The sequence below is a fragment of the Lutjanus erythropterus genome, chromosome 11 (genome assembly GCF_056507025.1).
Source record: "Lutjanus erythropterus isolate fLutEry1 chromosome 11, fLutEry1.hap2, whole genome shotgun sequence".
Lineage (NCBI taxonomy): Eukaryota > Metazoa > Chordata > Actinopteri > Lutjaniformes > Lutjanidae > Lutjanus > Lutjanus erythropterus.
The window spans coordinates 39,450,788-39,478,749 of NC_139327.1; the positions used below are offsets into that span (position 1 = coordinate 39,450,788).

Below are 27,962 nucleotides of genomic sequence, written 5' to 3' on the forward strand. Positions count from 1 at the left end.
CTCACCTTAGTTTACAGCACAAAGGCTTGGAACATCAAATCCCGGACACAGACAGCGACATTTTTACCTGATAAAAATGTTACGTAATGTTATGTAATAGGTTCTGTGTCCACACATGTGACCCAGACAGGCGACGTCTCCCTCCTCACAGATCTTTCAGTCACGGTTCCTAGGTGCAGTCATAACAGTGAATAAGCTTGGCAGGTCTGCACCACAGTTTGATCAGTGACAAATTAAATTTTTGGTTCAAACAAACAGACTGTGTAGCCAAAGCCTGATACAGCGTGTTTCTCTCTGCCAGAGAGCTCCATTGTTGTCCAGAAACTATTAAAAACACATCAGTGAGTCACTCTGTTGTTCCATCATCACAATGAATGTGGACCCTGTAGTTTGAGTCAATCCCACGTACCGTCCCGCAGATGAAACTGTTAGGGCTGCAAATAACGATTACGTTCACTGTCGATTAATCGTTTAGTCTAGAAAATGTCACAAAATGTGGAATATACTCATCGCAATTTCCCAGAACCCAGCGTGATGTCTTTAAATTGCTTCTTTTGTCCAACCAACAGTCCAAAAGAATCTTCATTTACTGTCATAAAAGACAAAGACAAGAAGCAGCAAATGTTTGACATTTTTGCTTGAAAATTTACTGAAGCGATTTTCTTTCGATCCACTAATTATTATTATTATAGCAAGAAAGGCATATTAATCAAGTTAAACATCGGCCCCAAAGCACTATTTCATTCTACTGAAGTAACATCTACTTAAACTACAGTTTCAGGACGTTACTGAGGCTTTTTGAAATGTGAAACCTGTGACCTGTTTTTAAAGATGAACGTGTGTTTGGGGCTGAGAGCTAGAGACAGAGAAGGGATGTCTGAACGTTCTGAAAGATGGACTAACACATTGTTAGCTTTGGTCTTTTTACAGAATTTGTCAAGAAAAAGACAAATATTGAACAAAAACACAACATTTATCCTTTGTGTTTAGTGGTATCTTGTTAAAGTGGCTATAAATGACATTTTCACAATGTGTCAAATGACCAGAATAGATTACAGCTACTAAAATTACAGCAAGTAAAGGAATAATACACAACTTGTTTTCCTTAAAAACAATGTATAAACCTTTCAATCAGCACTTATGACCCACTACAAGTGTGTAAGTGTGTATCTGCAGAGACCCTCTGCCTGTATATCCTTACTTTCTCATTATTTTGCTGTGCTCTGGATGCTTTAACAACCTAGACTGTCTGTAGGTTTGCAGAGGTTTGTTCTGGTCTGGTCTCACAGCTCTCAGTGTTGTCATTCAGCAGCTTTAGAGCCAGACGTTTCCCTCAGGGTGAATATTGGACTTAAAATCACCAGTTGGACACAAACACGACTCCAACTGAATTATAATGTTGCTCCTTAAATGTTAGTGTGTCAAACAAACAGGTTTGTTCACTATCTCAACATGCAGGCCCTCCAGGATTTCGCAGGTTGTTTTTGGGATTGTTGCGGCCATAAATGCCTGATGTCACAGCAGTTTTTTCTAAAAAAATTGCAATGCATGTTGCCGTGAAACTGCGTGAATAAGTAAAATTTCCAAAAGAAAGTTGTGATAATTTTTGTATAACTGATTCAAATCAAAGGCAGGTTGTTCCAGAGAGAACAAAACTATATTCTGAATGTTGGTGACCAAAAAGGCTGAGGATTATAAAAACTCTAGATGAAGAAGTGAACCTGGCAGGTATTCCACAAGGGAACAAAATCTTTTTGGAGCACAAATTCAGTCAAAACAGCAAGAAAAAAATTATAAATGATGAGACTGCATAACATGCTGATAAATATCAGTTACACTGACAAATGTTGTGACCTTTTCATGCTGGTGATAAAATAAAAAAGTGCAAAAATAGTGAATAAGAAAACAAAACATTGAGTCGGTTCATTGAGACAAACGTATGATGCCTGTGTGGGTTCTGCAATGACAAGCAGAACTCGGTCAAGTTTGGAGAAAAGTTGCGAAGTTTGAACAAAATTGCGAGGTTGCACAGAATTTGTGGGGATTGGTTCCTGAAGGCGCTGAATATGTCAGTGTTGTGTTGTGTCTGGTGCCCTCAAGTGGTCAAAAAATCACTTAGTGCAGGTTTGATTTTATGTGAACAAAACCTGGGTGAAACATTTTGCAAAAATTGCAATCTTTTTAGCTAAATACTAATAAAACCTGAAGAAAGCACAATAATTATCATCAATAAAAACAGCATGTTTTTTGCCTGCGAAGGTGCTGAGGAAGGCGATTCATAATATTTCATGCGTAGGCCTTTAGTGTGGTTTTATAGGAGATCTGCATTCTGCTCGCTAACCCAGGAGCAGGTGAAACATGTTAGCATATGCACGTCACGTTTAAAGTGAATCTCAGGAAGATATTTTTCACCACACAGGGTTCTGATCCTCTGGGTCCGACCTGTTCTACCTGAGAACGTCAAATATCTGCTATTTTATTTTTTGGGAATCTGTTCATTTAGCAGCCTGGGGACTGATTCAAGTAGTTTCAGACAAACTTGTATACATTTTGAATAGTTTTAGACAGTATTTTCATCTTTAAAAATGGAGGCCATCACATTCACTGCAAAAATGTGAAACAGTGAAGAAGTGATAATGAAAGGCAGAGCTCGATCTCCATGTTTCTTATTAATTCTGAATAATGAAGCTGATGAGAGATTTGTTCTGAAATGGGAGCAGAGTTGTGATGGATTTCAAAGAGGAGAAATGAATTTATTGTCGTAGACATTTGTTTTCTAATCAATAGCAGTCAAACTTTAGAAAAATAATCCATATTAATTCACCTCTGGCACATCTAAAGTTTACAATATGTATAATAACTCTCATATTGAAACATAACCAACATTTTGTCCGGAGTAAACTGCATGGACAGTAGAAAAATCAACAGACGAACACAGCCTCTTTACAAGGACATTAATGTTTAAATAGCAGTGTCCACTTTACATTTTCCCTCCTGCGTCTTTCTTCTGTTTGGATTTCTTCTTCTTCTTCTTCTTCTTCTCTGCTTTGCTCTCAGACTGCGTCTTGCTCTTCTTGGCCGGGCTGGGCTGAGACGCAGCTGCACCGTCGGCCGGTCGTTTCTTCTGTTTTGTTTTCTTGTCATGTTTCTTTTTGGCTTGTCCTTTGTCTCCTTTGTCTGCTCCTGGTTTGTCTGCGGAGGTCGACTTGTCTCCTCCCGCTGGCTCCAAAACAGGCTTCGAGCGCTTTTTACGCTTTTTTGTTTCTGGCAGAAAACCTTTCTTCTTCTTGGAAACTTGCTGCTGCTCGGCGTCCTTGTCTGGCTTTGTCTTTTCAACTTTGGGTTTCCTGTGAATGTGAAGATGAAAACAAATACAAAGTCAAACACGGTTTCTTCAATACACTGCAGAAGAAAAACAGCTTGTGAAGTCCTGGATGAGCCTCATGTTTGTCAGAACCGTTCTGATCAATCAGGGACATCGATGCGTTCATTCGTATAAATAAGTGGTTTCAGTAACAGTCGGTCTAAAGTGTCAAAAGTATCAAACTAATTTGTTTGAGTGGATCCAGGTCACACGCTAAAGCAGTAATGACATTTTGTTTGAAGCAGCCGCCATATTAAAGAGGCGCCGCACCGCGGTGTGGTGCGTTTGTGTACACAACAGCACCGTTTCTGGTTAAATAAACATTTTACTGTTTCATCAGGGCTGAACACGGAGCTGTACTTGAAATGGGTGGTGCTTAAATAGTTTTTTAGTCCACAAAACACTGCTTGAGTTTCATAGGAAAACAGAGTTGCAGAACCTTCCAAACAATGGAAGTGAATGGTGACGAACATAAACATAAAATGCCTCTATCCTGCTCATCTCATGTAATCCAAGTCTCCCAAAGCCCAGTAAAGCAGTATGGAGGCATTCTGTGTTTTTTTTTTCCAGTTGTGTTTTTACGTTTAAAAACTGGTCACCATTCACTTCCATTGTTTGGGAGATTCTGCAACACTGTTTTGCTGTGAAACTCCAGCAGTGTTTTATGGACTAACAAAATAAACTCAACCCTCAATCAGCATGAGGGTGAGCAGATAATGACTGAATTTTAATTTTTGGTGAACTAGAATAGAATAAACTTTATTGTTCCAGAGAGGAAATTCATCTTGGGCGCAGAGCTACAGTCGTTGTTTTCCAGAAAATTCATCACAGAGACATTCAATTCAATAGACAGCCACATCATACAAAACATTATAAAACAAAGAGACATTTGACTGTCCCCTGACAGCTCAAGACAAAAACTGTAAGAATTAAAATGCAGAAGTTCTGAAGTGCTCATGTATTTACTGCATTTTGCTCTATTTTGCATTAAAGTTTAACATTAGAGTTTAGCAGCTTCGTGGAGGCTGGAATGAACGACAGCCTTAAAGCTCACTCGTCCTGATGGGAAGGGTTGGTACTCAGAAAAGAGGGGATCCTGAGGGTCAGGAGGGATTTTTGTTGCTTGTTTCATGTATAAGCTTCGCATCAGAGCTCATATTCCTTCATCCTGATTCATATGGCTTGATCAGAAGCTGCTATATTTATTAGAAAACTATTTACAGAACAGCGACAGAACTGAGCTTCAGAGGAACGTTCTTGATCACTAGAGTAAAAGAACTATTTACAGAACAGGTTTTATATAAACTTGAATACAACACATGCAGTGTTAGCTGCCCAGTGGGGATTTTCCTTCATCGTGTGTGGGGGTATTAAAACATTTTACTCTGATGATGCTCTTAACTGTTGTTGTTTGCTAAAAGCCAACAAATACTGGCGGAAACAGAATATTTTGAGGTCGAAAAAAAAAAAAAAAAAAAAAAGGGGGCAGCCTAGTCTGTGCCAGAATTATGTGGAGGGAGAGGAAGGAAATCTGATTACTGACCTGCTGCATGTGTACAAGGATTTAAGCTAATTTCTCTCTCTAACCTCTAACTCCAGACACGCCGACATAAACTCACGTGACTCCGAAGTGTTTCATCACGGCCCAGTAGGTGTCCTCGAGCTTGCCAGTCTTCTTGAAAGCGATGACGCTGGTCAGGGACTGCAGGACCTTCTGAAGCGGCTCCAGGTCCACAGACAGTTTCTGCACGGAGCAGCAGATGGAGCAGAGACTTGAGTCTGGACTGAACCCACATCAGAAGCTCCCTCTCACCATTTCATCCTCACACTCTTTAACAGTCCACCTACCTGCTGGTTGACGTGTTTGACCAGGAACTGACAGAGCTCCAGGGTTTTCACCACCTTCTCCTTCACCACTTTGCTGTCAGTCTCACCGACCCGCTGAAGACTCTGAGAGGAGGAGACGACGGAGTTAAACCACAATGCATGTTGGCCTTTGATCAGCAGATCCAGCCTGATTATGTATTTACAGACCCCCGACAATAAAATGCATGTTGATATGAAGGCGCTGCTGGCCTTCACTGTGAAACTTAAGTCTTCATCTTAAACTAGATCTCAGCAGTTTCTGCATTTTAAGTCCTTCTAGTTAGCATTTAAAGGACCAGTGTGTGGGATTTAGTGACACCTAGCGGCGAGGTTGCATCCCTTACCCTCCCCTTCCAAGCGTGTTGGACAGGAATGAGCAACCTTTACTTTCAACAGAGTCATTGTTGACCTCCTCCTCAAAAAATGAAAACAATCTGTCCCTATTTTCCTTTGAGACTTTTCTTTTATAACTAGTCAAGGGAAACTCTCTGACACATTTTAGTTGATGAAAAATTAAAACATGTTTTATTATTTGGTGTACAGGCTGCAGATTTTTAGTGATGGAGAATGTAAGAATCCTATAAAAATGATGGATAAAAATTAAACTTTTATAATGTAATAACTGTAAATCATTTCCACTTCAATTTTTGTTCAAAGCCACAGGGAGACATTACAGAGGGACACACGAGGCTCTGCAGCTGCAGCTTGCAGACCAGTGGTGCAGGAAAATCTGCGTAAAATGAATAAAACTCCTTTCTTCAGCCAGGCTTTGATTTGTCCTTTTTGAGGCTGCATGGCGTTTCAACATGGCGGCCTCTCCTCTTGTAAATACAAAGGGCTCATTCTAAAACACAATAATTATTATTTTCAGGCGATTATACACAAATGAAAACATACTTATAGATACTATACTCAGTTTCTGCCACTCTGCCTATGAATGACCATAAATCTTACACACTGGACCTTGCATACAGCATACACATGTTTAATAGGTGGTTTATAACACTGTAATATAGTTATAAGCAGCCAACAGTACATTTTTAATGTACAGTGTTTATAACTCATTTACTATATGATCATATGCCGCTTGGAAATGCTACTCCCTGGTCAGACTCTGCTATTTTAAATGAGTAGACGAGACCGATTCCAAAATAGTGCAGAGTGCAAATCAATCAATTAAATATACACTCAAAGGTTGAGACAGGAGCAGCAAAAGACTGAGATGAAGATGTTTTGGATCATTCCACAGGTAAGCAGGTTAATTGATAACAGGAGCCGTCCTCCAAAGGCTCAGTCGCTCTCAACATTTAGGAAACAGATTCCAAACATCAGAAGCTGCACAGACTCACTTCACTAATCCCCGTCCACAGCAGTTTAGTTAAACTCAAGCTGCCGTGAGAAGAAGGTCGTACTGACGGGCGTTTACGGTTACATCTTCTTCTCAAACACAAATCTAGTCAAAACCAGTTTCAACTGAGCATATTTCAGGAGAGCGGCGAGGTATTCAGAGGTCTTTACGAGTGGACAGTCTGCACCTTCTCTCTCACGTCCAAGGTTGCAATGCCCCTTCTGAGTTATTCAGCAGAAGATTTAACAGTGATTCAGCAATTTTACAAAAAACATTTCAGTAAATTTCTACCACAGCTGCAGCTTTTTGTCAGAAAGTCACTCTGAAACACTGCCTGGACAAAACTGTTTTTATTACACATTAAACAAAAGCTTGATAAAGGAAAGCGGCTGAGAAATCGAATGTTGACGTTACATCAGTTTTTTGGCAACAGTGGTTAAAAAACCTGACAGAGTTACGTTGTTTGACTGCTCGGTTTTTGTTTTTTGTTTTTTAAAGACGGGGCGATGCAGAGATGAGGAGGTTTGGTGAAGAACTGCAGAGGCATGTAATTACCAGTGTGCATGTCTTTACCTTCAGCTGTCCCGAAGACGCAGAGGACAGTGAACGCAGCATCGGCTCTAATCATCATTTATCAGTGAGATGCAATTTCATAAAGCTTTCAAAACAACATAATTAAAGTCTGCACAGGCCTGAAGGATGTTTTTATATGAACTTCTCCACTTGTAGTGAAGAGCTGATGTGTTACAGCCTCGTATTACACTTAGACCATAACTTTATCAGTTCAGAGGCTTTACTGAACTGGTACTGAACTGGTACTGAACTGGTATGTGTTATCATCAGATAACCTCAGTTTGTAAGTATTGTAGGTGGTATTTGTCTCGATACTGAATATCCTATCCACTGAATCAGACATTAAATGTACAAACTTGTGAGCAGACAGTTTTTTTTTTTAGTTTTTTACAGATTCAGGCAAGAATTAACATTCGTAATTGTGTTTCTGTCCATGTGATGAATGCACAGTTTTTGGTCTCCACAGCTAATGTGCTAAAAAAAATATTTAGCACATGAGCTGTGAAATGCTCCACTATGTTCATCAGCTTGTTGCTAAGTGATTCGGACTGCCATCTTGGATTGGACAGCTGTGTACCGTCAGTTTATCCATTTTTTTCTATTTTTAAAAGGGGGGTCAATTTTTTTTGCTCCTCATGTATTCAAATCCAAGCCTTTTTAAAAATGTTTCCCCACAAATCAATTAATGGAAGCGAATGGTGACCAGTTTTCAAAATAAGAAAACAAACAAACAACATAAAATAAAATAAAAACATAAAATGCCTCCATGCTGCTCATCTGCTGTAATCCAAGTCTCCTAAAGCTCCAACATGCCAAGTTGACTAAAAAAAAGTTATTTCCACCATGTTTTTATCCTGAATCTTCACTGTGGATCTTTAGCTTGGAGCCACGTTCACATGCACACTGTCTGAACTGTGTGTGTGTGTGTGTGTGTGTGTGTGTGTGTGTGTGTGTGTGTGTGAGACGGTGTGCAAACAGCGTTGGGACTTCAGGAGACTTGGATTACAGCAGATGAGCAGCATGGAGGCATTTATGTTTTATTTCACAGTTGCTTTTTATGCTTGAAAACTGGTCACCATTCACTTCCATTGTTTGGGAGATTCTGCAACACTGTTTTCCTGTGAAACTCCAGCAGAGTTTTGTGGCCTGACAACATAAACTCAACGCTCAGTCAGCATGAGGGTGAGTAGATAATGACTGAATTTTCATTTTGGGGTGAACTATCCCTTTAATAATCAATTAATCATCGCAGCACTTCATATTTCTTCAGTATGTTAGGTGTGTAATACACATGAACATGTTTCTACATATAAACCTCATCATTTGAGGAAGTGGAGAACATCCATAACTGTTTGTTAACTGCTGAGTTTATAAACCGTTTTCCGTTTGGAAAAAAAAAAAAGAAAAACTGACACAATCCTCAAACCTGCTGTAATTTGTTTGTTCTTTTACTGAAAAGTTGGACAGAGTCGTTTCCACAGCAGCTGAGCTGTAAAAACCATCTTGTTGAAGTTGTTGTATTTGCTGTAAAATGACTGATGCAGCTCACGCTCAGCGTTCACCCTGTGATGTGGCTGTGATGTTGACCTACCGCCGTCAGCTGACCAGCGACCTTCACACAGAGCTCCGTCCACGGAGCGCCGCTCAGCAGCTGCTGAACCTCTCTGTTCTGCATCGCCCGCAACACCAGCACACACGCCTGGCCCTAAAAAAAACAAGAACAGAAGAAAAGACAAAACGTACACGTGAACTAAACAGCAGAAAGTGCTGATCATTTATGAACACTTTATAATAACCATCGGTAATAAATGATAAGATGATTAAACAAAGAAAAATGACCACAAACAACGCCTGCAGAGCTGAATTAGTCCAATACACATTATACAACAAAATAAAAAAAATAAAAAAAAGCAGTCAGATATTGGCTTCATCTCAGAAACAGTGACCCTGACTCAGCTGGATCTGACGTTCTAACCCTGTTCTGCCTCAGAACCAGCCTGAGAACAAATGAGAACACAACAGAAACAAAACTACATCACCGATTGGAAAACACGGACAAAAGCACAGAGCAAAAGGCAGAACTATCAGCCCTGAAACAGACAGAACACCGTGACCTGAACACAGCGACTGACCGCAAACAAAGAACCACATCGACTCAGCAAGCCACGGTCTGACCATCGAGACGGGCAGAGACAAAAAAAATCATGGAGCGAAGAAAAAGTACAAACAGAGCTGCATTTTCTGACAGACAGGATCCACAAAACTGCAGCTCGTCTGAACCAAATATTTCCCCAAATTTAAACATGAATTCAATCACAAAACCAGCAGAATGTCTTTAACTGACACACTGAGGAACAACAAACATTCGTGTGCACCTTTTATTGCCCGTTGCCTGTTTTATTTGTGTGGTTTGTATTCTGAACGTGCTTTGGCAATACTGGATTTTATTACGGTCATGCCAGTAAAGCCTCGTTGAATTTGATTAATTTAACTTAATAAACAAAAACTAGGGCAGCACTCTGATTCTGGATGGGAGTTAAAAACCAGGATCCATGGACATAAATGTGATGAAGAAAAAAATCATTGATCGCTGGACATTTTAATAGTCAGAACCACAGCGTGAGTGAACCATGACATGAGCACTCGGACGGTGAAGATGCCACAGAGAGACGGTAACAAGCACACAATCCTACAAAATGAGCTTATATTTATATCTATACATCTATAAACTGAATATGTTTTATGCTTTGTGTTATTAAGTGGATCTGTGCCTCAGTGATTATGGCTCTCCCTGTTGGGATGCATTTATTTTGAGGTCATCTATAATTAACCCCTCCTGTGTGCTTTTATTTTGAAACTGCCGTTACACACAGGCTGAAAAAGGGCGTCTGACCTGAAATGTCTGCGTGGGAATTACAGGTGAAAATGAGAGAGGCGCCCTGGTTTTTATTTTTTTAATATGATTCAAAGACTCAGAATTTATGATTCATCAGTGAGTTCAGCACATTAAAGCCTCAACTGTTAACAAACACTTCAATGATAAAAAAAAAAAAATGTTATGCACTAATTATTAGTAATGCTAGAATTTTTGTTCTTTTTTTAATTAATAGTTAATAGTAAAAATATAAATAAGATTATAAACTGTATATTATATCATATCTGATAAGCTACATACAGTTTATTGTTGCACACATTATAACATTTTATATACTATATTTAAGAATCCAATGATGACCAAATGATCTGTAAACCTTTAAGAGATAAACCACATATTTGTGACACTTAAACAGTAAATAATTAGTTAAAGTGTCTACAGTTAAGTTTATCATTTGGATGGGTACTATAATACAAATTACAAATTTCCATATGTAATCTATATATGTTGCATTACATACATGAACTCATGGAAGTAAAGCACTAAGCGCGATCTTTTCCTGAACTTACCCAAGCAGTTCTTGTACTTTTATTTTGAAAGTCTACCCCGATGTTGCACACACTGACGTCGGTGAGCTGCGTTCAGCGTCAGAACGACCACCGACCGAGCTGCCGGGTTTAGAGACAACGTGAGGACGTGCGTCTAAATAAAATCTGTCTGATTCTGGTAAAGTTAAAAACTGATGTTTATAATACTGAAAACATTAATAAATACTGTGTAGTCCATCTATAAACATTAGTTAGATGGTCATACAGCTACAGTTGATGTTCTTACAACTTTATAATTGCTTAGAAAAAGGTTAAAGGGGTTAAATTTTTTATTAAAACCACTTAGAATGAAATTTAATGGCAACTTAACAAAGCCAGCAAACATATTATAGATATTATGGATTTGAAGCCCTAGAAAATAATTATTTACCAAGTACACGAACGTAGTAAAACTTTTTATTGTAACACTCATATTGCCTGGAAGGGGCCGAACACACTCAGATTTTGGATTCTGCTGCTATTAAAAGCAGCACTTATCTGTTTTTTTTCATGACTAAATAAATGTTTGTTTGTTTTTTAAAAATGTCAGTACAGGATTAAAATTGAATATTTTAAATTTATCTAAATGTTGTTTCTAGACCAGAAACAGTCAAGTTTACAACAGCAGCCATCATATAAACTCATTATGGTATTTATATGAGTCTATGAAAGGCAAGAAGAAAACTTAAGACCTGAACTCTGGTTTATTATAAAAGGTTTCAGATAACAGACAGCTTGATTTCACTCAGCTGCTGTGGTGGTTCAGTTTGTGTACAGATTTATCTGTGTCACGTCATAAACTGAGATAATCCGACATGTTGATCCAGTTTTAAGTGATGAGGTGAAACTTTAACACGTTAAATCTGGTTCCCTTCAGTATTCTGACGACTTGGTTTGAGGTGCAGACGCTTCTTAACTTTTCCTGCAGAGTGAAAAATCTTTACCTGCTGGTGAACTCTGACTGCAGATGTGATGTGCTGCACCGCTGCATCCAACAGGTTCACACACAAAACCTGGAAAAGACGCACACAAGCTGCATTAGTTACGTGTCTTCTGTCTCCACGGTGACGGTGATGAACCGAGCGTCTGTACTCACGGGGAATCTGTTGAACAAGTCTGTGAACATCTGAGCGGTCAGAGGACTCTTCCTCTTACTCATGAAGGAGCTCAGAGCGTCTCTGAAGACGGAGGAGACCCGGTCCACGTCCACGTTACCCATGAACCTCAGCTGCACGCACAGAACAACACATCAAACAGCAAAATATCAGGATTAGATTCTTTCTTTACATCTGTGAATGTCAGGAAGACTTTTTCACAGAAGATATTTTCATAGAAAAGTGCAGGAAGGCTGAATTCCATTTGGCTCAGGCTGCACCATGTGGCAACAAAGTTATCTGATTATTGGGATTAATCATTTTTGCATCACAAGCTTCATTTTTACTAAAATAAATAAATAAATCTATTAACGACAATTTTTTATTGATGTAAAGCACTTTGTGATTTTTACTAAAAGCTTTTATTGTTTTTCTCGCCTTCATTGTAAATGAGTTAAAATAAAGGTTGAATGAATGACTGAGTGAAATACTCACACTGACTAATCAGAAACCACAAATGTTTGACAATTTGCACAGAAAATTACACAAATGAAATATTAGTTGTTAAGAAAACAATAAATCTGTGTGAGACAGACACTGAGGACAAAAAAGGGGCCAAAGTTATCCAGGACTGACCCACTTCCTGACCCAGTAAATCACAGGAACAGACCTGGAATTTATCTCCTGCAGAGCCCGAGATAATAAAAGAGAAGAAAAAGCAACAGTAACAAGTGAAAACCCTGTAAATATTTAATAACCATCTGTTTACTGAGAGACCTGATGACCTACAAGCAAAAGAAAAGCTCGGACTGATATGTGATTTGTTTTTAGGGAAATCTGCAAAAGTGCTTTTTTAAATGTAGCTGTGACCATCTGTGGTAACAACAGCTCACACACACACACAAACACACACACACACACACACACACAAACACACACACACACACACACACACACACACACACACACACACACACACACACACACACACACACAGCCTCATTAGGCTGCTGATGGATTCACTTTCTGACTGTTGAATGATCTAAACGTAAACGTGTAAAATGTGTAAACGTACGTCGCTCGCTGCTGCAGGTTTGTCGTCTGTCTGCTCGTCAGCAGCAGGTGAAGCTCCTCGCAGCACTTTGACCACGTACAGAGACGCGCTGCAACGACAAGTTCAACATCTGCATCATACAAAACAACCAGAGGCACAACTTTTAAGATCCACCTTAAAGGGACACGCCTCTTAAACACCGATCATACGTCTGTTCTGTGGCATGAAAGACGTGTTACTCAACAGAACCGCATGAAAAAACTGAAAGTAACACGGGTGGAAAATGAATGATTATGCAGTAAGAAATAATTCATCTGTGCAGCTGATCTGCTGTTAACGAGGCATAATTAATCTCCAAACAGAGCAGCCTTCACACCGGGACAAACTGAAAGGAGAAACTTAACCCCTTAATGTCCACAGTGGAATTTTACAATTTCCTTTACAGCACTTAAAGTACTTGAGGCTACTGGCTAAATTTATCCAAACATCCTTTAATCCTGTATTCATTTTATCCTGAAATATGATTAAAAATTTCAACAAATTGACTGTATCTCAAAAACTAAGAGGTATAAATATCAAATTTTATGACATTTAGCTTATTTTATGTTTTTATTTTTTAAAAGAAAATACATTTTGTCTACCAGATTAGGTTGTTTGGTCCATAAAAGGCACAAAAAAATCGTGAAAATCAATTAATTAATCCTGTCACAATCTTGTCAGTTGAAAAATGGGTCCAAACAAGTGATCAATCTGGCAATAGTTTTTCCACTAATTGATCAGTAGTTTGGTCCATTAAGTGTCAGAAAATGTACATCAAAGTCCAAGATGACGTCCTCAAATATCTTGTTTTGTCCACAGCTCACAGATATTCAGTTCGTTCAGTTGTACCTGAAGTAATAGAGGCAGACTGAGGAGTCGGACAGTTTCTGGATCTTCGCCATCAGTTTGTCCAGCAGGTCATGGAGCTCCCCCTGTCTGTCACCGACAGTCCTGCAGTAAACCTTCGACCTGCACAGCTGGTTCCTGAAAAAATAATCACACAAGCAAGCAACATAAGTGTTCACTCCAAATACGAATCAAACCCAAAGACCACAGCTGAGCCTGACGGCAGCACATCCTGTTGGAAGATTTATGTCAGGTTCAGCGTCATTTCTCATTTAAGGGTGTTTTATCCCCTCAGATGATGGACACAAGTTGGGTTCAGACATTAAAGCTAGGGTAGGTAACAACAACAACTTTCAGCACATTGTAAATCAAGTCGTCTGAGACAGAACTAGACTTGTCCTCCTCCTCTTGGCTCTGTTTTCAGCATGTAGAAAATCTGGCCTGTGACGGTAAATTTAAACTGATCACAGATCATCTCAGACGAAGCGTTCTGTCGGCTGTTCTATGAGTGCAGCTGCACGTGCATGTTCCTACAAAAACCCTGAACCAATGGCTAAATGTCCTGCAGGAAAAGTCGCAACAAAACTGAATTATCGGAAAGAGAATCTCAAAAAGAGTCCAGCTAATGAGCCACATGTTCAGCCCAGGGGTTTGTCAGTTCACTCGGTTACTTTTGACTGCAGTTGAATTCATTCACGTCTATCACAGGGCTTTTGCAGCGGGCCGAGAGGAGCAGGCGGAGGTGAGACAGACGGCTCTGCAGGAGAGGGTCGGTGGCAGAGTGGAGCTTCTGGAGGAAGAAACACCAGAGTCGCTCTGATGCGGACTCTTTCAGGAGGAGTTCTGATTTATTTTCACTTGTGCTTCTCAGCCCATCTGCAGCAGCGACCCATGGAGAAATTGCAGACCAACCAGACAAGAACTCATAAACAGTTTATGTTTGCTTGTAAACCTGTGTGCAGCAGTGACCACGGAGAAGCCGACCGCACTATTTACAGTTAGATAATTAGTCTGCCTGTCCATGCTGACTACTGAATGGAGGAGAAATGTATTTGAAAGTCACGTCATGAAACCAAAGACAGGAAGGATGTAAATGAACGAATCGACTTCTTTATTGAGGACACACAGCTGGTGTCTGTCAGTCTGTGCTCGCTCACAATTGGCTTGATAAACTGTTGCGTGTGGACATGAAGCACATGCTGCTCACCTAGTATTTCAGGCTTTCTACCTACTGCAGCTTTAATTTTAGGCATATGCAGAGGAATGAGATGATCTAAAACAACACCGAACCTTTACACCTAAGAAGGGTAAAGGACGATTTATGCTAGATAAGAATTAACTGGTACTAGTAGCTGTCCAACCACATTCAAAACTAAAAGTGTTTATAGTTGTTTCAAAGTGGAAAGCAAAGACAAAAGTTGTCCGTCATAGAGAAGAGTTGTTAAAGTATCTGAATAACGGCACATATATTTTCAGACAGTCTCTCCTGGAAGCTGCTCACTCGTCTTACTCTCACTTGTTCAGATTAATAGTTGTGTCGGGATGAAAAATGAGAGCTAGACAGACAAGTTCAAACTCTGCTTGCTTTCTCACCTCCACACAGCTGGCCAGTCACGGCATGACGCGGGTGAATGTCAGATTCACAAGTTACATAAAGGGTCACCTCCACTGTTAAGCTTGTAGTCACACCATTTAAATCATTTATAGTTCTTCTTAATGGCTGCTAACGGGTCTGACTCTCAGTGAAATCGGTGTTACAGCGAGTGCTACGTTATCTAGTCAAAAGGAAGCAGGGTGATTTTTATTTGGATAATTTTATTTTTGATGTTATATTTTGTGGTTATTAGCTTCAAATTGGCTAAATGATCAACTTTTGCAGTGTTACATCGTAGCAGTTGTTTAAAAAGAAAACTGGACACAAACAAACAGTACATCAATTCTATTAGTGTTAAATTTGGATTTTATTTAGATGCAGGCTGCAGGAACACTGCAGGAGAGTCCTCCACTGTGAGTTGATCAGCTGTTTATAACTGTCAGTTGCCTGTCAATATAAAGTTCAGCCTGTTATCCTGAAAACAAAAGCCCACTGCTCTGAAAATACTCTGTCGAGTCGAAGTTTAGTGACTGTCTTTCCAACTCCCTGCCAAACTCCATCGACACATTGCTCAATTTAACCTTCAACTTAAACATCTACTCCTTCTTAAAGGGTATCAATGATTTCTCACTCAGAAAACAAACACTGAACCGGTTAACTGCCTCAGTCTGCAGCCAAACTTTGTTACCTGAAGATATCTGCAGCTCTGCGCAGGAAGTCCTGCTCCTGCAGGTCGCTGTCAGAGCTCATTCCTCTGTCGATGATGTTGAGCAGCGGCTCCACCAAACCCAGAACCAGAGGGCCGCCGGCCTGCCGCGCCACGAACACCTCGATCAGGTCCAACACCTGCAACATGAGAGAAAGACAAGACAGTGAGACAGGTCAGTGTTTGACACTTTCGATGAAGCTAGGCTAACAGTTTCCACCTGCTTTTAGTCTTTGTGCTAAGCTACGCTAAACACACACAGATGAAAATCTTTTTAATCCGACTCAGAGTACGACAGCAGACAAGCGCGAGTATTTCCAGACTCAGGATGAGGTACCTTGATCTTAAAGTCCCGGACCAGTGTCTTCTCTTTCTGTAGTTTTGTTTTTTCGTCCTTCTTGGCCTGGTTCTTCTTCTTCTGCTCGGAGAACAGCGCTGCCAGGCCCTTATCCAGCTCCATCATGGCTTCATCATCCAGATCTTCATCACTGCTGCCGTCCTCCTCTGTGGCCTGAACATGAAGGAATATATTAGAATACGTTATTGGCCCAATATTAGCCTATCACAGATTTGTTTTTTTTTGAACAGAACATAATACAAATTATTTTATTTGTTAGCTTTATGGGCAGGACTTTGTATTTAACATACACTTTTTTTTTCCATTTGTGTTTTTTTAATAATTTATAATTATTAAAAAAATCAGTGTCAGTTTTGCATTTCAGTGCCATGTTATCATTCAGAACTATGAAGTTTGTTGTTTTCCGTTCACGATATTCACCGTTTTAATTTAGCGTGATGCTAACATGCTAACATTTGCTAACGGGTGCTAAACAGTTCACACAGATGGAGGAACCCACCAGAGCGTTCTGCTTCTGCAGGAGCTTCATCAGCTCAAAACGGAAATTTTGGTCCACCTCCTCCACCTCCTCCTCCTCCTCCAACTCCATGGCTTCATCTTCATCATCATCGTCATCGTCATCCTCATCCTCATCCTCATCATCTGAGCCGTCAGACTTGGGGGAGACATCACCACATGATTTAGGATTTCTGAATCAAATGTTTCTACTAAAACAGCACAAATCTAACTGTAAAGACAGTAAAGAAACATTTATTAAGTGAAATCAGTAAATAAAAGGAAAATCATACGGGTCCAGGTGGAATACGACGAAAAGACAGAAAATACAATGATGGTATCAATAAAACGACAACAGCCTGTAAAGAACTGACCTCCATCTCTTCATCGTGATCCTCGTCATCCTCCTCATCTGGTTTCTTCTGGGTTTTGTTGTCGTCAGTGACGACCACAGCGCTGTCCTCCTCGTTATCCCTCTCTGGGTCCAGAACCTACAGACAGAACCCAGAACAACACCATGACAATCACTTACAGTTCAACACATGAGTGAAGTGACTCCGAATACAATTAGAGATCATTTATTTACTACAGAGCATGAGGCAGTGCCTGATCTGAGCAGTTCGTGAAAAAGAAATGTGTCCGTTCGTCCACTGAATTGACTTTTCTTTACTTTTTTGAAAATGAACGACCCTGCGCGTGTTACTTACATCCAAGATGGCGGTGAGGGCTGCTGCAGTGACATGGGGACAGATGGAGGAGAAGACGGTTTTGCAGACCTGTCTGATGTGTCGGCTCGGCTGGGACAGCAGGGACAACAAGATGTCCACCATCACCTCCACCCACTCAGGCTCCTCCTCCTGCTCTGCAGCTGCACCAAAAGACAAGACACAAATATTTAGATTTATTTATTATTCATATAGATTTTTTGCCCCTTTGGGCCGTGGAACAAGTAGTAAACACAACACCTGGCATATGACAAGTCCTTTTACACATCCAGCAGACATGGAGCGACACTGAGGTTCATTAAATCTGATATTCACCCTCCTTTCAACTCTGTTTTTGGGTTGAATTTTTAGCTGCTAAATGCTCCACCAGGTCTTGAACAGCTGTAGCTGGAAACAAGCTGCTGAGAGCTGTGAGACCTCTGCAGACCCACTTTGTGATTTAGATCGGTAAAAATAAATCCTGTGCTGCGCAACATTAAGATCATCTTATCATCATGATTATCGTGTGCGAGTTCTCACCTGGTTTCTTCTTTTTCTTCTTGGCCTTCTTCTCCTGAGCTTTGTCCACACAGCTCTGCAGGTCCTTCATGATGTCCAGCAGCTCTTCAGGGGCCTTCGGGAGAAAAACAGTGTTCGGAGTCAATTATTCAGCTCATATCCAGGACAGGGTTTTATTTTTGTGTGAGCAGATGGTGTTTTGAGATAAACTACAGTATTCTTTTACGGGACAGTTCACCCAAAACTCAAAAACACTTATTCTCCCCGTGGCCTGCAGTGCCGTTTATCCATCTTGACAGTTTTGGTGTGAGTTGCAGAGTTTTGTGAAACTGCTCTCAACAAGGTGTGTGCATTCCTGCAAACATCTCTACAGCTGATATCTCTGCAATTCAAACCAGAACTACCTGGGCTCAGGGGAAAATCAATCTGTATTTTAGTGATGATTTTGAGGCATCGAGGCTGCAGTAATCCAATGACAACAGTACTGCGGGACATCATGTGTTGTGCTGCTGTACCTTGAAAAGGTGCATGCCGACCAGCAGGAAGAGCTGCTGGAAGGCGGCGCTCTCTACTGTCGGGCCTTTCTTCGCTTTCTTCTTCAGGTTTGTCACCGACTCCAGCATGCTGCAAGAACACATGTAGCGCCGCAGCTGTCAAACATGTCCCCGCCTTGTTTAGTGTGATTTATTTGACCAGACTCTGAGGAGACTGTGCTGTCCTACCTGTCCCAGGCTTGTCTCTGCTCAGGACTGAAGGGCTGGCCGCTCTGGACGTGTTTCGGCTGGCTGAGCAGGACTTGGGCGTACTGGACCAGGTGGTAGATCCACATGTTGCCATCAGCTGTTACGCCCAGCGCTCGCTTTTGATTGACGGCCCCGCCTTCCGACGAGTCCTCTGTCAGAGGCAGGTGGTGCAGGGACATGAGGAGTCTGGAGGACAGACAGACAGACAGACAGACAGTGGAGCAGTGAGACACCTGAACAGGACAAAACAGGGCTCCACTCTAACTGCTAAATTCTTTCCAGGGCCAGCTGCATGCATGATGTCAGATTTGTAGTCCTTTTGTAGTTTCCTCATGCTGTTTGATCTTAAAGGGACAGTTCGTATTATTTAAAGTGGGGTACGTTAAACATGGACAGTGTATTAACTACAGTAGATGCAGGCTGGCATGTCTCTGGTACTGCGGTGGACAGGGTCAGAAGCAAAACGTATTTTACACCTAAAAAGGAACAAACAGCCTCATCGAGACCGCTTAAAAACGAGGGTGTGGCCTCGTGGTCTGAACCAACCACAGAATCTCATGATGGCAGATGTGTGACTGATTTCAAAAGCTTAACTGTGATCAAATCCATCTGCTGACAGCGAGCTGCTCAGGAAGCAAACTGAAGCCAGCTGTATGAGCGCTGTACATATTTATGCAAATCATTTGGTAACCAAGGCAACACATACGCACGTCAGCGTGCGAGTGTGGGGATTTTCCCTGATCAATCAGACAGTCACATTAGTTACACCTGCAGTCTGCTGGGCTTCAATCAAGAATATCATCAGATGTTGGGGTTTTATATGCTGTTATGTTAATACCAGTGGACCGGTGTGAGGTTCTCAGTGGCCGATGCTGATATTAGAGAGCATCAGTGGCAGATGGTATCTCTGTAAAAGAGGGAGGAGCACCAGCTGAGGCCGCCGTGCAGATGTAGAGTTACCTGCAGGAGGAACACTGGTTCTACTGCCGGTTCAGACCGGTGGAGCGAGTCACGCCTCAGTCCACACCGGTGTGCAGGGGACGCGAGGTGCAGACAAACTGCTAGTCTTGATGCCGTTTTGTGTGTGTGTGTGTGTGTGTGTGTGTGTGTGTGTGTGTGTGTGTGTTGTGTTATGATATTATGTTTGAACCTGTGCTTCATTTATTGTTTTCATTTATTTCAGACCTGCTTCCCTGCAGGGGTGAAGGCGGCTGGTGGTCGGTAGGAAAGTAGATCACCAACGTACCAGGTATTTTAAAGTTCGGTCGTAGTTTTTATATTTTAATCTGAGTGTATTTTAATTTTTTTTTTTATTGTTCATATCTGTTTCCCTGCAGAGCATCAGTGAGCCATTTGCTGCCCTTATCGTGGAGCTTTTTGGTTTGTTTTTCGTGTTTTTCCTTTGTCTAGTCCAGCAAAAAGAAGCGGGTACTGCTCTCTGGGCAGACTAGTTTTATTTTCTTCATTTGTTTTGTTTTGATTTGTCTGCTTGCTTCCTCCACAAACTGCACTCAGTGAAATCCCTGTCAGGCAGTCAGAGCAGGCTTCAGGTGTGTTAAACAGAGTGCAGTGAAAATATTCACTCTGTGTTTTAACTAAGAAATGTATCAACATTTAGAAAAGAAATTTTACAGCAGGGAGCATGAGAGCTCAGGTCTCAACGTCAACTTTTTCACCATCCTCCCAAGACTCAGGAACAGGAGAACCAGCATCGTTCCACAGCAGCTGCAGTGGTTTTTATTTATCAGCCTCGTGAACGCAGGCATCAGCTGGTGCAGATTATCTCAAAATGCCAGATGACTCTGTCCCTCCAGGAGGCTGCGACGTCACGATCGCGACAATTAACGCACATTCAACCAATCCCTGTGAATTCTGCAGAAACCTGCAATTTTGTCCAATCACTGCAACTTTTCTACAACTTTGACCAAACATCGTAGCTTCCCATGGGTTCCACCAATCTGCTGTGCAAATGTTATACACGTACTTATCATTGAACTGACTCAATAACTATACATATATATTTTATTATTATTATCATTTGTTGTTGATAACTTAAGAGGTTTTTCCTTGTTTTTGACATTTTCTAAACGCTCTGTGCACTTTTACAATGTTGTGCTCGCTGTGTTAACTGAGTTTGAGCTCCAAAAAGATTTTGTTTTTTTGTGAATAACCCCCAGGTTCACAACTTCATTTACAAATAAAACATATTTTGCCTTTTTGGTACGGTTATTCAGAACACATTCAGAACGGGGTGCAGTTTTATTTTCCCTGGAACAAGTTGTCTTTCATTTTTAAAGAGTTACGCACAAAAATTTCAACTTTTTTTTCAATTTCAATCCAAAACAAATGTCTAAAACCATCTCAAGATGCATCACAATGTTTTTTTTTTAGAAAAGCTGTCATCAAATCAAGCATATTACGTCGTAATGATCCCCCCAGAAATCCCACAAAATCCTGGACAGCTGACGGATTAATCGCTCCATCACTACTCTGACTCACTTAAATGAGTGTTTTTTGTTGATGCGGCTCAGCATGTACTGTGGTAACAGTAGTCAGGCGAGACATTTCTCACTGAAGAAATCAAACAGATAAATTAAACTTCGATGTGAAGTATGCTAAATAATGCTTTTACGGTTAGCTAAGTGTTGCTGCAGCCTCCAATAGCTGCTGCCAGATGTTACTAGAGAAATGTGTTATTAAATCCTACTAACAACTGCGATCTGTGAAGACAAGGCGTGAAATAATTTATTCCTTTGTGCCATAAAGCTCCGCTTTTGAGTAAAAAACTGCAAAGAATCAAAATTCTGCTCTGTCTTCTGATGTCACTTAGTTTTTTTAACCACACCGGCTGTGAAAAGGAGGCAGACGTCTCAGAACAGAGGATTTCATGTCTCACCCGAAGAAAGAGTTGACCAGCACGCCTCTGGTTTTTTCATCCAGCGGGACAGAAAGCTTCTCCACAGTCTCTGGGATGTCAGTCGTGGCCTTCTTGGCGGTGAAGAAAGCGTGGAAAAAGACAAACCTGGAACAGAAACAACAGCAGCTGACGGCCGTCTCTTCGTCACACACAGAGTCAGTGACATTGCTGGAGCAGAGGCAGGTCTCACCTGGCCACGTCCATGATGAGATCCTCCTGTCTCTTCACCTGGTGGTTGTCAATAATCGAGGTGAGACGGGCGACGATCCACTTCCTCAGACGGAAGATGGAGTTCTCCTTCCTGCGGAGGGAAAGTCAACAGTAACATTCATCCAGTTTTGATTTCTGCAATAAACATACAAACCACACTCACTGTTCTTTTCCTTCCTGATTGTCCTTCTGCTTGCGGGTGCTGAAGTCCAGCAGCTTGTCCAGCTGCGGCTGCAGGAACATCTGCTTCAGCCAGTCCACGTACTGCTGCAGAGCTGCGGGCTGGAGGTGCTGCACCACCCTCCACACCGACGGCACCACGGGGTAGCCCTGATTGGTCAGTGAGGAGAAACCCACCATCACCGCCAGCTGCTTGTCGGCGTCCTCGCAGCCCTGCAAGAAGTCCGACACGAAGACGTCCATCTCCGGGGCCAGCTTGAAGCGGTCCGGTTTCTGGAAGAGAAAAACGATGGATGAGCACGTGCTAAAACTGTCTGATCGTCGGCGTTGAAGAGTGATGATGATGAGGCCGCTGACCTGAGCAGAGACCACGTGTTCTCCGTAGTGCACCATCACCTCTCCAGACAACACCGCCTTCAGTTGCTCAGCAGACAGGAGAGGCAGAGCGCTGCCCAGCAGACGGAAGCTCAGGTAACTGGACACAAACAGGAGGACAACAACAGGGGAACGTGTCAGGGGAACGTGTCAGGGGAACGTGTCAGGGGAACATAGTCAACAGGAACTATGACTGGACAAGATGATGAACAGATGTGTGATGAATTAAAGGAAAAAAACATGAATAAATGAGTGGAAGTAATGCAGCACCTATGGGAGATTTCTGAGTGTTAGATGATGCTTTACACTGCTGGTTCCCAACCTGAGGACTGGGTCCCCTTTCCGAGGTCCTCAAAATCAGATTCGCACACGTCGACTAAAATCACAGTTTCAGGGTTCATAAACCTTTTTCAAAAATCAAATTGAAGCACTTTTCAATCTTTTCCAGCAGCGTACAGCTGTGGGAAATAACATGTTTATATATAAAATGATTATTTCACCTCTTCATCACATTAAATCAGATGTTATGGTGCTTTTATCAGTAACCTGTCTGTCAGTAGACTTGACTTCCTGTTAAAAAAATACCCACCGTCATCAGAACAACAAAATATCTTTTGGAAGAATTATGTGCACGATTAAAATTTAAACCTGCAAGCATTTACTTTTTCTGGACACTTTGAGGGTCTACAGCTGTAAACACAACACAAAAACATCTCGTTATAAAGTCGACCACGTGAACGTAGAGACACCCGCTAGATTTAATGTATGCAGTCTGGACTGTGCAGAGATAAACTGGATTATTGTAATCTAATTTGTGTAAACACTGATGAACTATTAGCCTTGTTGCATCTCTTTTGCAGGGTTCCATTTATTTATTGATTGATGCTGTATTTTACTTGACATATAGATGAATCCCTCCAGGTTCATTTAGAAATGTAAAATATATATATAAATTATTTGGGGATGTAGTATATTTTTTCGTGGGGTCTTTAAGTATTCGTTTTATAATTTATCTCATTTAACATGAGCATTTGGGGATAGATTTATTTATTATTATGCAGATTGTTTTACTTTTCTAGCTCTGTTTTGGATATCAGCATAGAATCGTTCACTCGAACAGAACGGTTCAGAGTCGGTTCTGTGGCAGGACTCACTGCGCGGGCCCCGGCTGCTCCTTCAACATGCCATTGATGATGGCGTTATTCCAGAAGAGCTGGAAGCTGTCCTCCTTCAGAGAGAGCTTCAGGAGGTCCAGGACCACCGCTGGGAGGACGCACTCCTTCTTCACTGAGCGGGCCGCCATCTTCAACACCTCCGTCAGCCTGACAAACAACATCACACAGCGCTTAGATTTCACACACAGCAGCTGTTAATTAGCAGGTTTAGTAAAGAAACTGGTGCATAAATTTCATGTATATTCATGTAAGTCAAAGCTGAATCACAGCTAATATCAACCAATCAGTAAAGAGCGGTTCAACTCAGAAAGATGCTCTCCTGTGTGACTCCAGAATGATCCAGCTCGTCCCGGTGTTCTTACTTTGGGATGTTGTCGGCGTTGATGATGGTCGAGGAGCCCAGCAGCTTCTTGAGTTTCTTGGGTTTGAGGGTTTGTGGGAAACGCTGCAGCGCCACCAGCAGCAGCTGCAGCTGCTCCGGAGTCCTGAAGGCTGATGCCAGGTCAGTCTGCAGGGCGCTGAGGAGGACCTCCTCAAACACCTCCTCTGGGATCTGACAGACACGGGAGTTTTAGGAAGAAAATGATGGATAACTGGGAACTAAACTGGGTTGTGAGAAAAATAAAACTCCTCGTGTCACACAGTGTAATGCATATGTGTGTGTATTTATTGTGCTTATAGAGAGTGAGATCTGGCCCTGTATGACTGAAGGTGTATCAGAGCAGCAGGCGTCACCTCGCTGAGGATGTCCGTCATGGTCTTGGTGGGCAGGTCCTTCAGGTGTTGTCTCTGCTGGCTGAGGCTCTGGAGCAGCTGCACACATCCCAACACCACCTGCGGCTCCTGCGGACAAAAACACAACACAGAGCTCTGTGTTAGCTGCAGCTGCAGCTTCATTCACACCATAAACCTTTTGTTGTCAAAATAAAGCAGCATTCTGAGCCTGTCAGCTCATGGATCAGGTGACAGTCAGGTCTGCAGTGTCTGACTCTAAAAACTGCGACTGCACCTCGATCTTGTCAGTTTATTGTTGTCCATGTTTGCATGACGTCAGAGCAAGTCAGGATCAAGTCTGACAAAAGTCTAACCCGTTGCATTGTGCAGCGATCGCCGGTGATCGATTCTGCGCAGGCCTGACTCATCTTGAACGCACCTATCATCTTCTTCTCAACAACCTGGCAACCACATTACCCACAATGCATCTTGACTTCCCACAAAACAATGAATCATGGTGAGACAACTTACTTTAGAGAGGCGGCCGGACTGATGAAGGGCGAGGACGCCAAACAAGTTTCCAAATAAAGCATTTCTGACCAGTTTCTGAAAAACAAGAGAAAAGTGTGACACTCACAGAGAGTCCATTCATAAAGGAGCTGACAGATTAAAAATCAACACACACTCACCTTTTTCACTGCCTGCAAATTGTGCTTCTCTTTGATTCTGTTGAGTACACTCTGCAAAGTGACGTCTTCAAAGGCACTTAAGACCTGAAAAACAAAAAATCATGTCAGGCGAAAGTTAATACACTCTACTGAGAATCAAAGTTACCACTTTCACTACTTAAAAATAAAATAAATAAATTATTAAACTGTCAGTCGTCATTCAGAGTTTGTGAATTATGTGACAAAAATCTATGACTTCTTCGAAGGTGAAGTTCTGACGATGCTGAAAGTCTTTGTTGATGCAGGATGTACTGGATCTCTGAGGCAGATACAGATATCTGTGATTTAAAAAATGATCATCAAGTATCAGCGGATAGTAAAGCCTGATGATGGGGGCAGAAATCATACTCTGAAATAATGCACTGTCTGTCTTATGGTCTCAGAAATAAACTTGGCAGTGCTCTCTGGTGGACAAACTATGTAAAGGAGACAATGTGGTCAAATGATTTCAGTGTAGAGCTGCACACTGTAAAAAAAAGATAATACTGTGATTATTTTGACAGATACTGTTTGAAATATGATTCATGATTAGTAGGAATGCTATCCAATTTTAATTTTCACTGGGAAAAACTTCAGCTACTTTATTATAATGCTGTTATGTCACATATTTGTCCAGCCTTCATTCTTTCAGCTCAAAATAATCTCTAAGAGAAGCTCCTTCCTGTCCCCAACTGATCTGCATAAAATTCTGCACGCTTTTATTTTTTTCCTGATTGTTTTGGTTGCGGTCTCCACTCACCTGTCCCAGAGCCAGACTGAATCCAGGTCTTGCAGCCTCTCGAGTGTGAGCCAGTCCATCCACCAGCCTTTTAAAGGTGTATTCCAACTCATCTGCCTGCAGCACACAGAGAGAGAATGAGGACATGATGCACTGCTACGGCTGCGTACAGTCAAGACTCTTATTTTATCATACATACTGAAAACAGTCTGTAAGACAGAATCTCTAGAGGAAACATGGTTCACTGTTCAGATCTATAAACAGCTTAAAACTGCAGTGACCAATTAGTTTGATTAGATGTCAGCTATTAAATTTGTCACCTACTATTGTGATAATTAATTAATCAACCTGAGTAATTTTTTTTAAGAGAAAAAGTTTTGAAAAACTCTGATTTCAGCTTCTTAAATGTGAATATTTTCTGTTTTCTTTCCTCCTTTATTACAGTAAAGTGAAAATCTTTGAACTGTGGACAAAACAAGACATTTGAGGACGTCGTCTTAAGCTTTAAGAAACACTGATCGACATTTCTCACAGTCGTCTGACATTTTAGCAAACCACATGTTATTGCTATTGACATTTATAAACTCTCTGCGCACTTCTTCATCTATGAATAAAGCAGATTTTGCAGTTTTTTTCATGTGAGCTTTTATTTTGGCGAGGTTACTCAGAACACTCAGAATAGAATGTGGTTTTGTTCTCCGCGGAACAAGTTCCCTTTGATTGCAATGAAAAAATTGCAACTTTCTTTTGCAGTTCTCCCTGCTCCTGCAATTTAATTGCAAAAAAAGCGTACAAGCACTTCAGCGTTCATTGCATTTTCGGGTATTTTAGGCCGCAACAATCCAAAAACAACCCGCAAACTCCTGTTGTGTAGATTCTCACATACCACATGACTCAGCCTTGGTATTCTGGTGCACAATAAATAAACATAGAAGAGAAGCACAGAAATATAAATAGAAAAATGTTTAATATAAAATATGTAAAATATATCTAGATTTGTGCAGTGTGATTCTACTTCCAAGGGAACATTGTACTTAAACCTCTATAATACAGTATGAGTATTTATACTTAACACTATATTTCATTGCTGTGTTTATTAACTCGTACTTTGTCAATCAATTTACATATAAAACATATGAGTTTGTAAAATATGATGACTGTTATAAATGAAACTATAAAGGACAGTAAAACCTGCCATGACGTTAAAGTTGTTTATTTGATTACAGTCCAACACTGACAGCGCCTGTTCTGTTTAATTTGTACTTTAATTCTGTTATTTTTAGAACATTTGGGTGCCAAAACTTTTCATTAACTTTTACTTATTTGAAAGCAGTATTTTCACATGTTGTTTAGTATTTTCATGGTTTAGTTTTGCTAGTTTTACTTAAGTAAATGATCGTAATACTTTCATCATTTCTCTAAATATTCCTCCAGTCTGTTTCTTTTCAGAAGTTTTATCCACGCTGGTTTCCTCTCAGCAGGATCACAGCTCTGATTCCTCACCTTGTTGTTGGTCTTCAGGTACTGGATCAGTCCCTCCACCGCCTTCAGACGGACCTCCTGGTCCGGTTTGGCCACGTCCCAGAAGAAGTCGAGGAAGACCCGGTTCTGTTGGAGGAACCCGGCCGGTCGGACCGGCTCCGGTGTTTTCACTGAGAGCTCGACCATCTCTACAGACATCTCAGCTCACAGTCCACCGACACTGCTGCCCATGCTGCTGCAGGAAAACGTGCCTCACTCATCGCCGACTACTTCCGGGTCAAATCGCTTTTTTTTCCCACACACAGAAAACTTTATTGAACAAAATTAAAAACAAAAAAATAGGGATTGAAACTAAAAGTGTAACTAAATAACTAACAAACCAACTACTGAATGAATAACTAAATAAATAATACACTATTCTTCATGTTCTTCCTCTTATTATAATTATCATTATTATTATTAGTAGTAGAAAATATTAAGACAAAATAAAAAAAAAAATAACTATGGGCATTTTTATTTATTTTCACATTTATTTATTCATTTATTTCTGTATATTTAGTGATATATTTTTTAAATGTTTGTTTATTCCATACAAAATACATTTTTTTTTCCTTTTTTCAAATAATATAATTGTGGAAAACTCTTTATTTTTCCTTATTTATTTTATTTTATTTCATTTATTTGTTTACAATTTTTCT

General features: G+C 40.9%; 1 protein-coding gene across 1 annotated transcript; it reads right to left on the minus strand.

The window, feature by feature from the left end:
* Positions 1 to 2,728: 2,728 nt before the first annotated feature.
* mybbp1a (MYB binding protein (P160) 1a) lies at positions 2,729 to 27,515 on the minus strand. Its single transcript, XM_084730092.1, has 27 exons — positions 27,286 to 27,515; positions 25,804 to 25,899; positions 25,026 to 25,109; positions 24,868 to 24,942; positions 24,358 to 24,465; positions 23,985 to 24,175; positions 23,602 to 23,769; positions 22,430 to 22,547; positions 22,056 to 22,345; positions 21,873 to 21,983; positions 21,662 to 21,787; positions 18,745 to 18,951; positions 18,538 to 18,646; positions 18,044 to 18,137; positions 17,507 to 17,667; positions 17,174 to 17,290; positions 16,804 to 16,959; positions 16,284 to 16,457; positions 15,929 to 16,086; positions 13,650 to 13,784; positions 12,783 to 12,870; positions 11,710 to 11,841; positions 11,558 to 11,626; positions 8,743 to 8,856; positions 5,213 to 5,314; positions 4,984 to 5,108; positions 2,729 to 3,347 (listed from the first exon to the last, which is right to left on the minus strand). Exons 1-27 carry the CDS (start codon positions 27,460 to 27,462, stop codon positions 2,981 to 2,983), a joined length of 3,852 nt encoding a protein of 1,283 aa, XP_084586218.1. The 5' UTR covers positions 27,463 to 27,515; the 3' UTR covers positions 2,729 to 2,980.
* Between the last annotated feature and the right edge of the window lie 447 nt (positions 27,516 to 27,962).

What these genes read in the sequence shown, in the direction of transcription:
- mybbp1a (XM_084730092.1), bottom strand. Translation starts at nt 27,462, where the DNA reads ATGTCTGTAGAGATGGTCGAGCTCTCAGTGAAAACACCGGAGCCGGTC. An exon ending in GAAGAAAAAGAAGAAACCAG is followed by an intron (nt 17,668 to 18,043) that starts GTGAGAACTCGC and finishes CTTTTGGTGCAG; the next exon opens with CTGCAGAGCAGGAGGAGGAG. An exon ending in CAGTCAGAGTTCACCAGCAG is followed by an intron (nt 8,857 to 11,557) that starts GTAAAGATTTTT and finishes TGTTTTTTTTAG; the next exon opens with GGCCAGGCGTGTGTGCTGGT.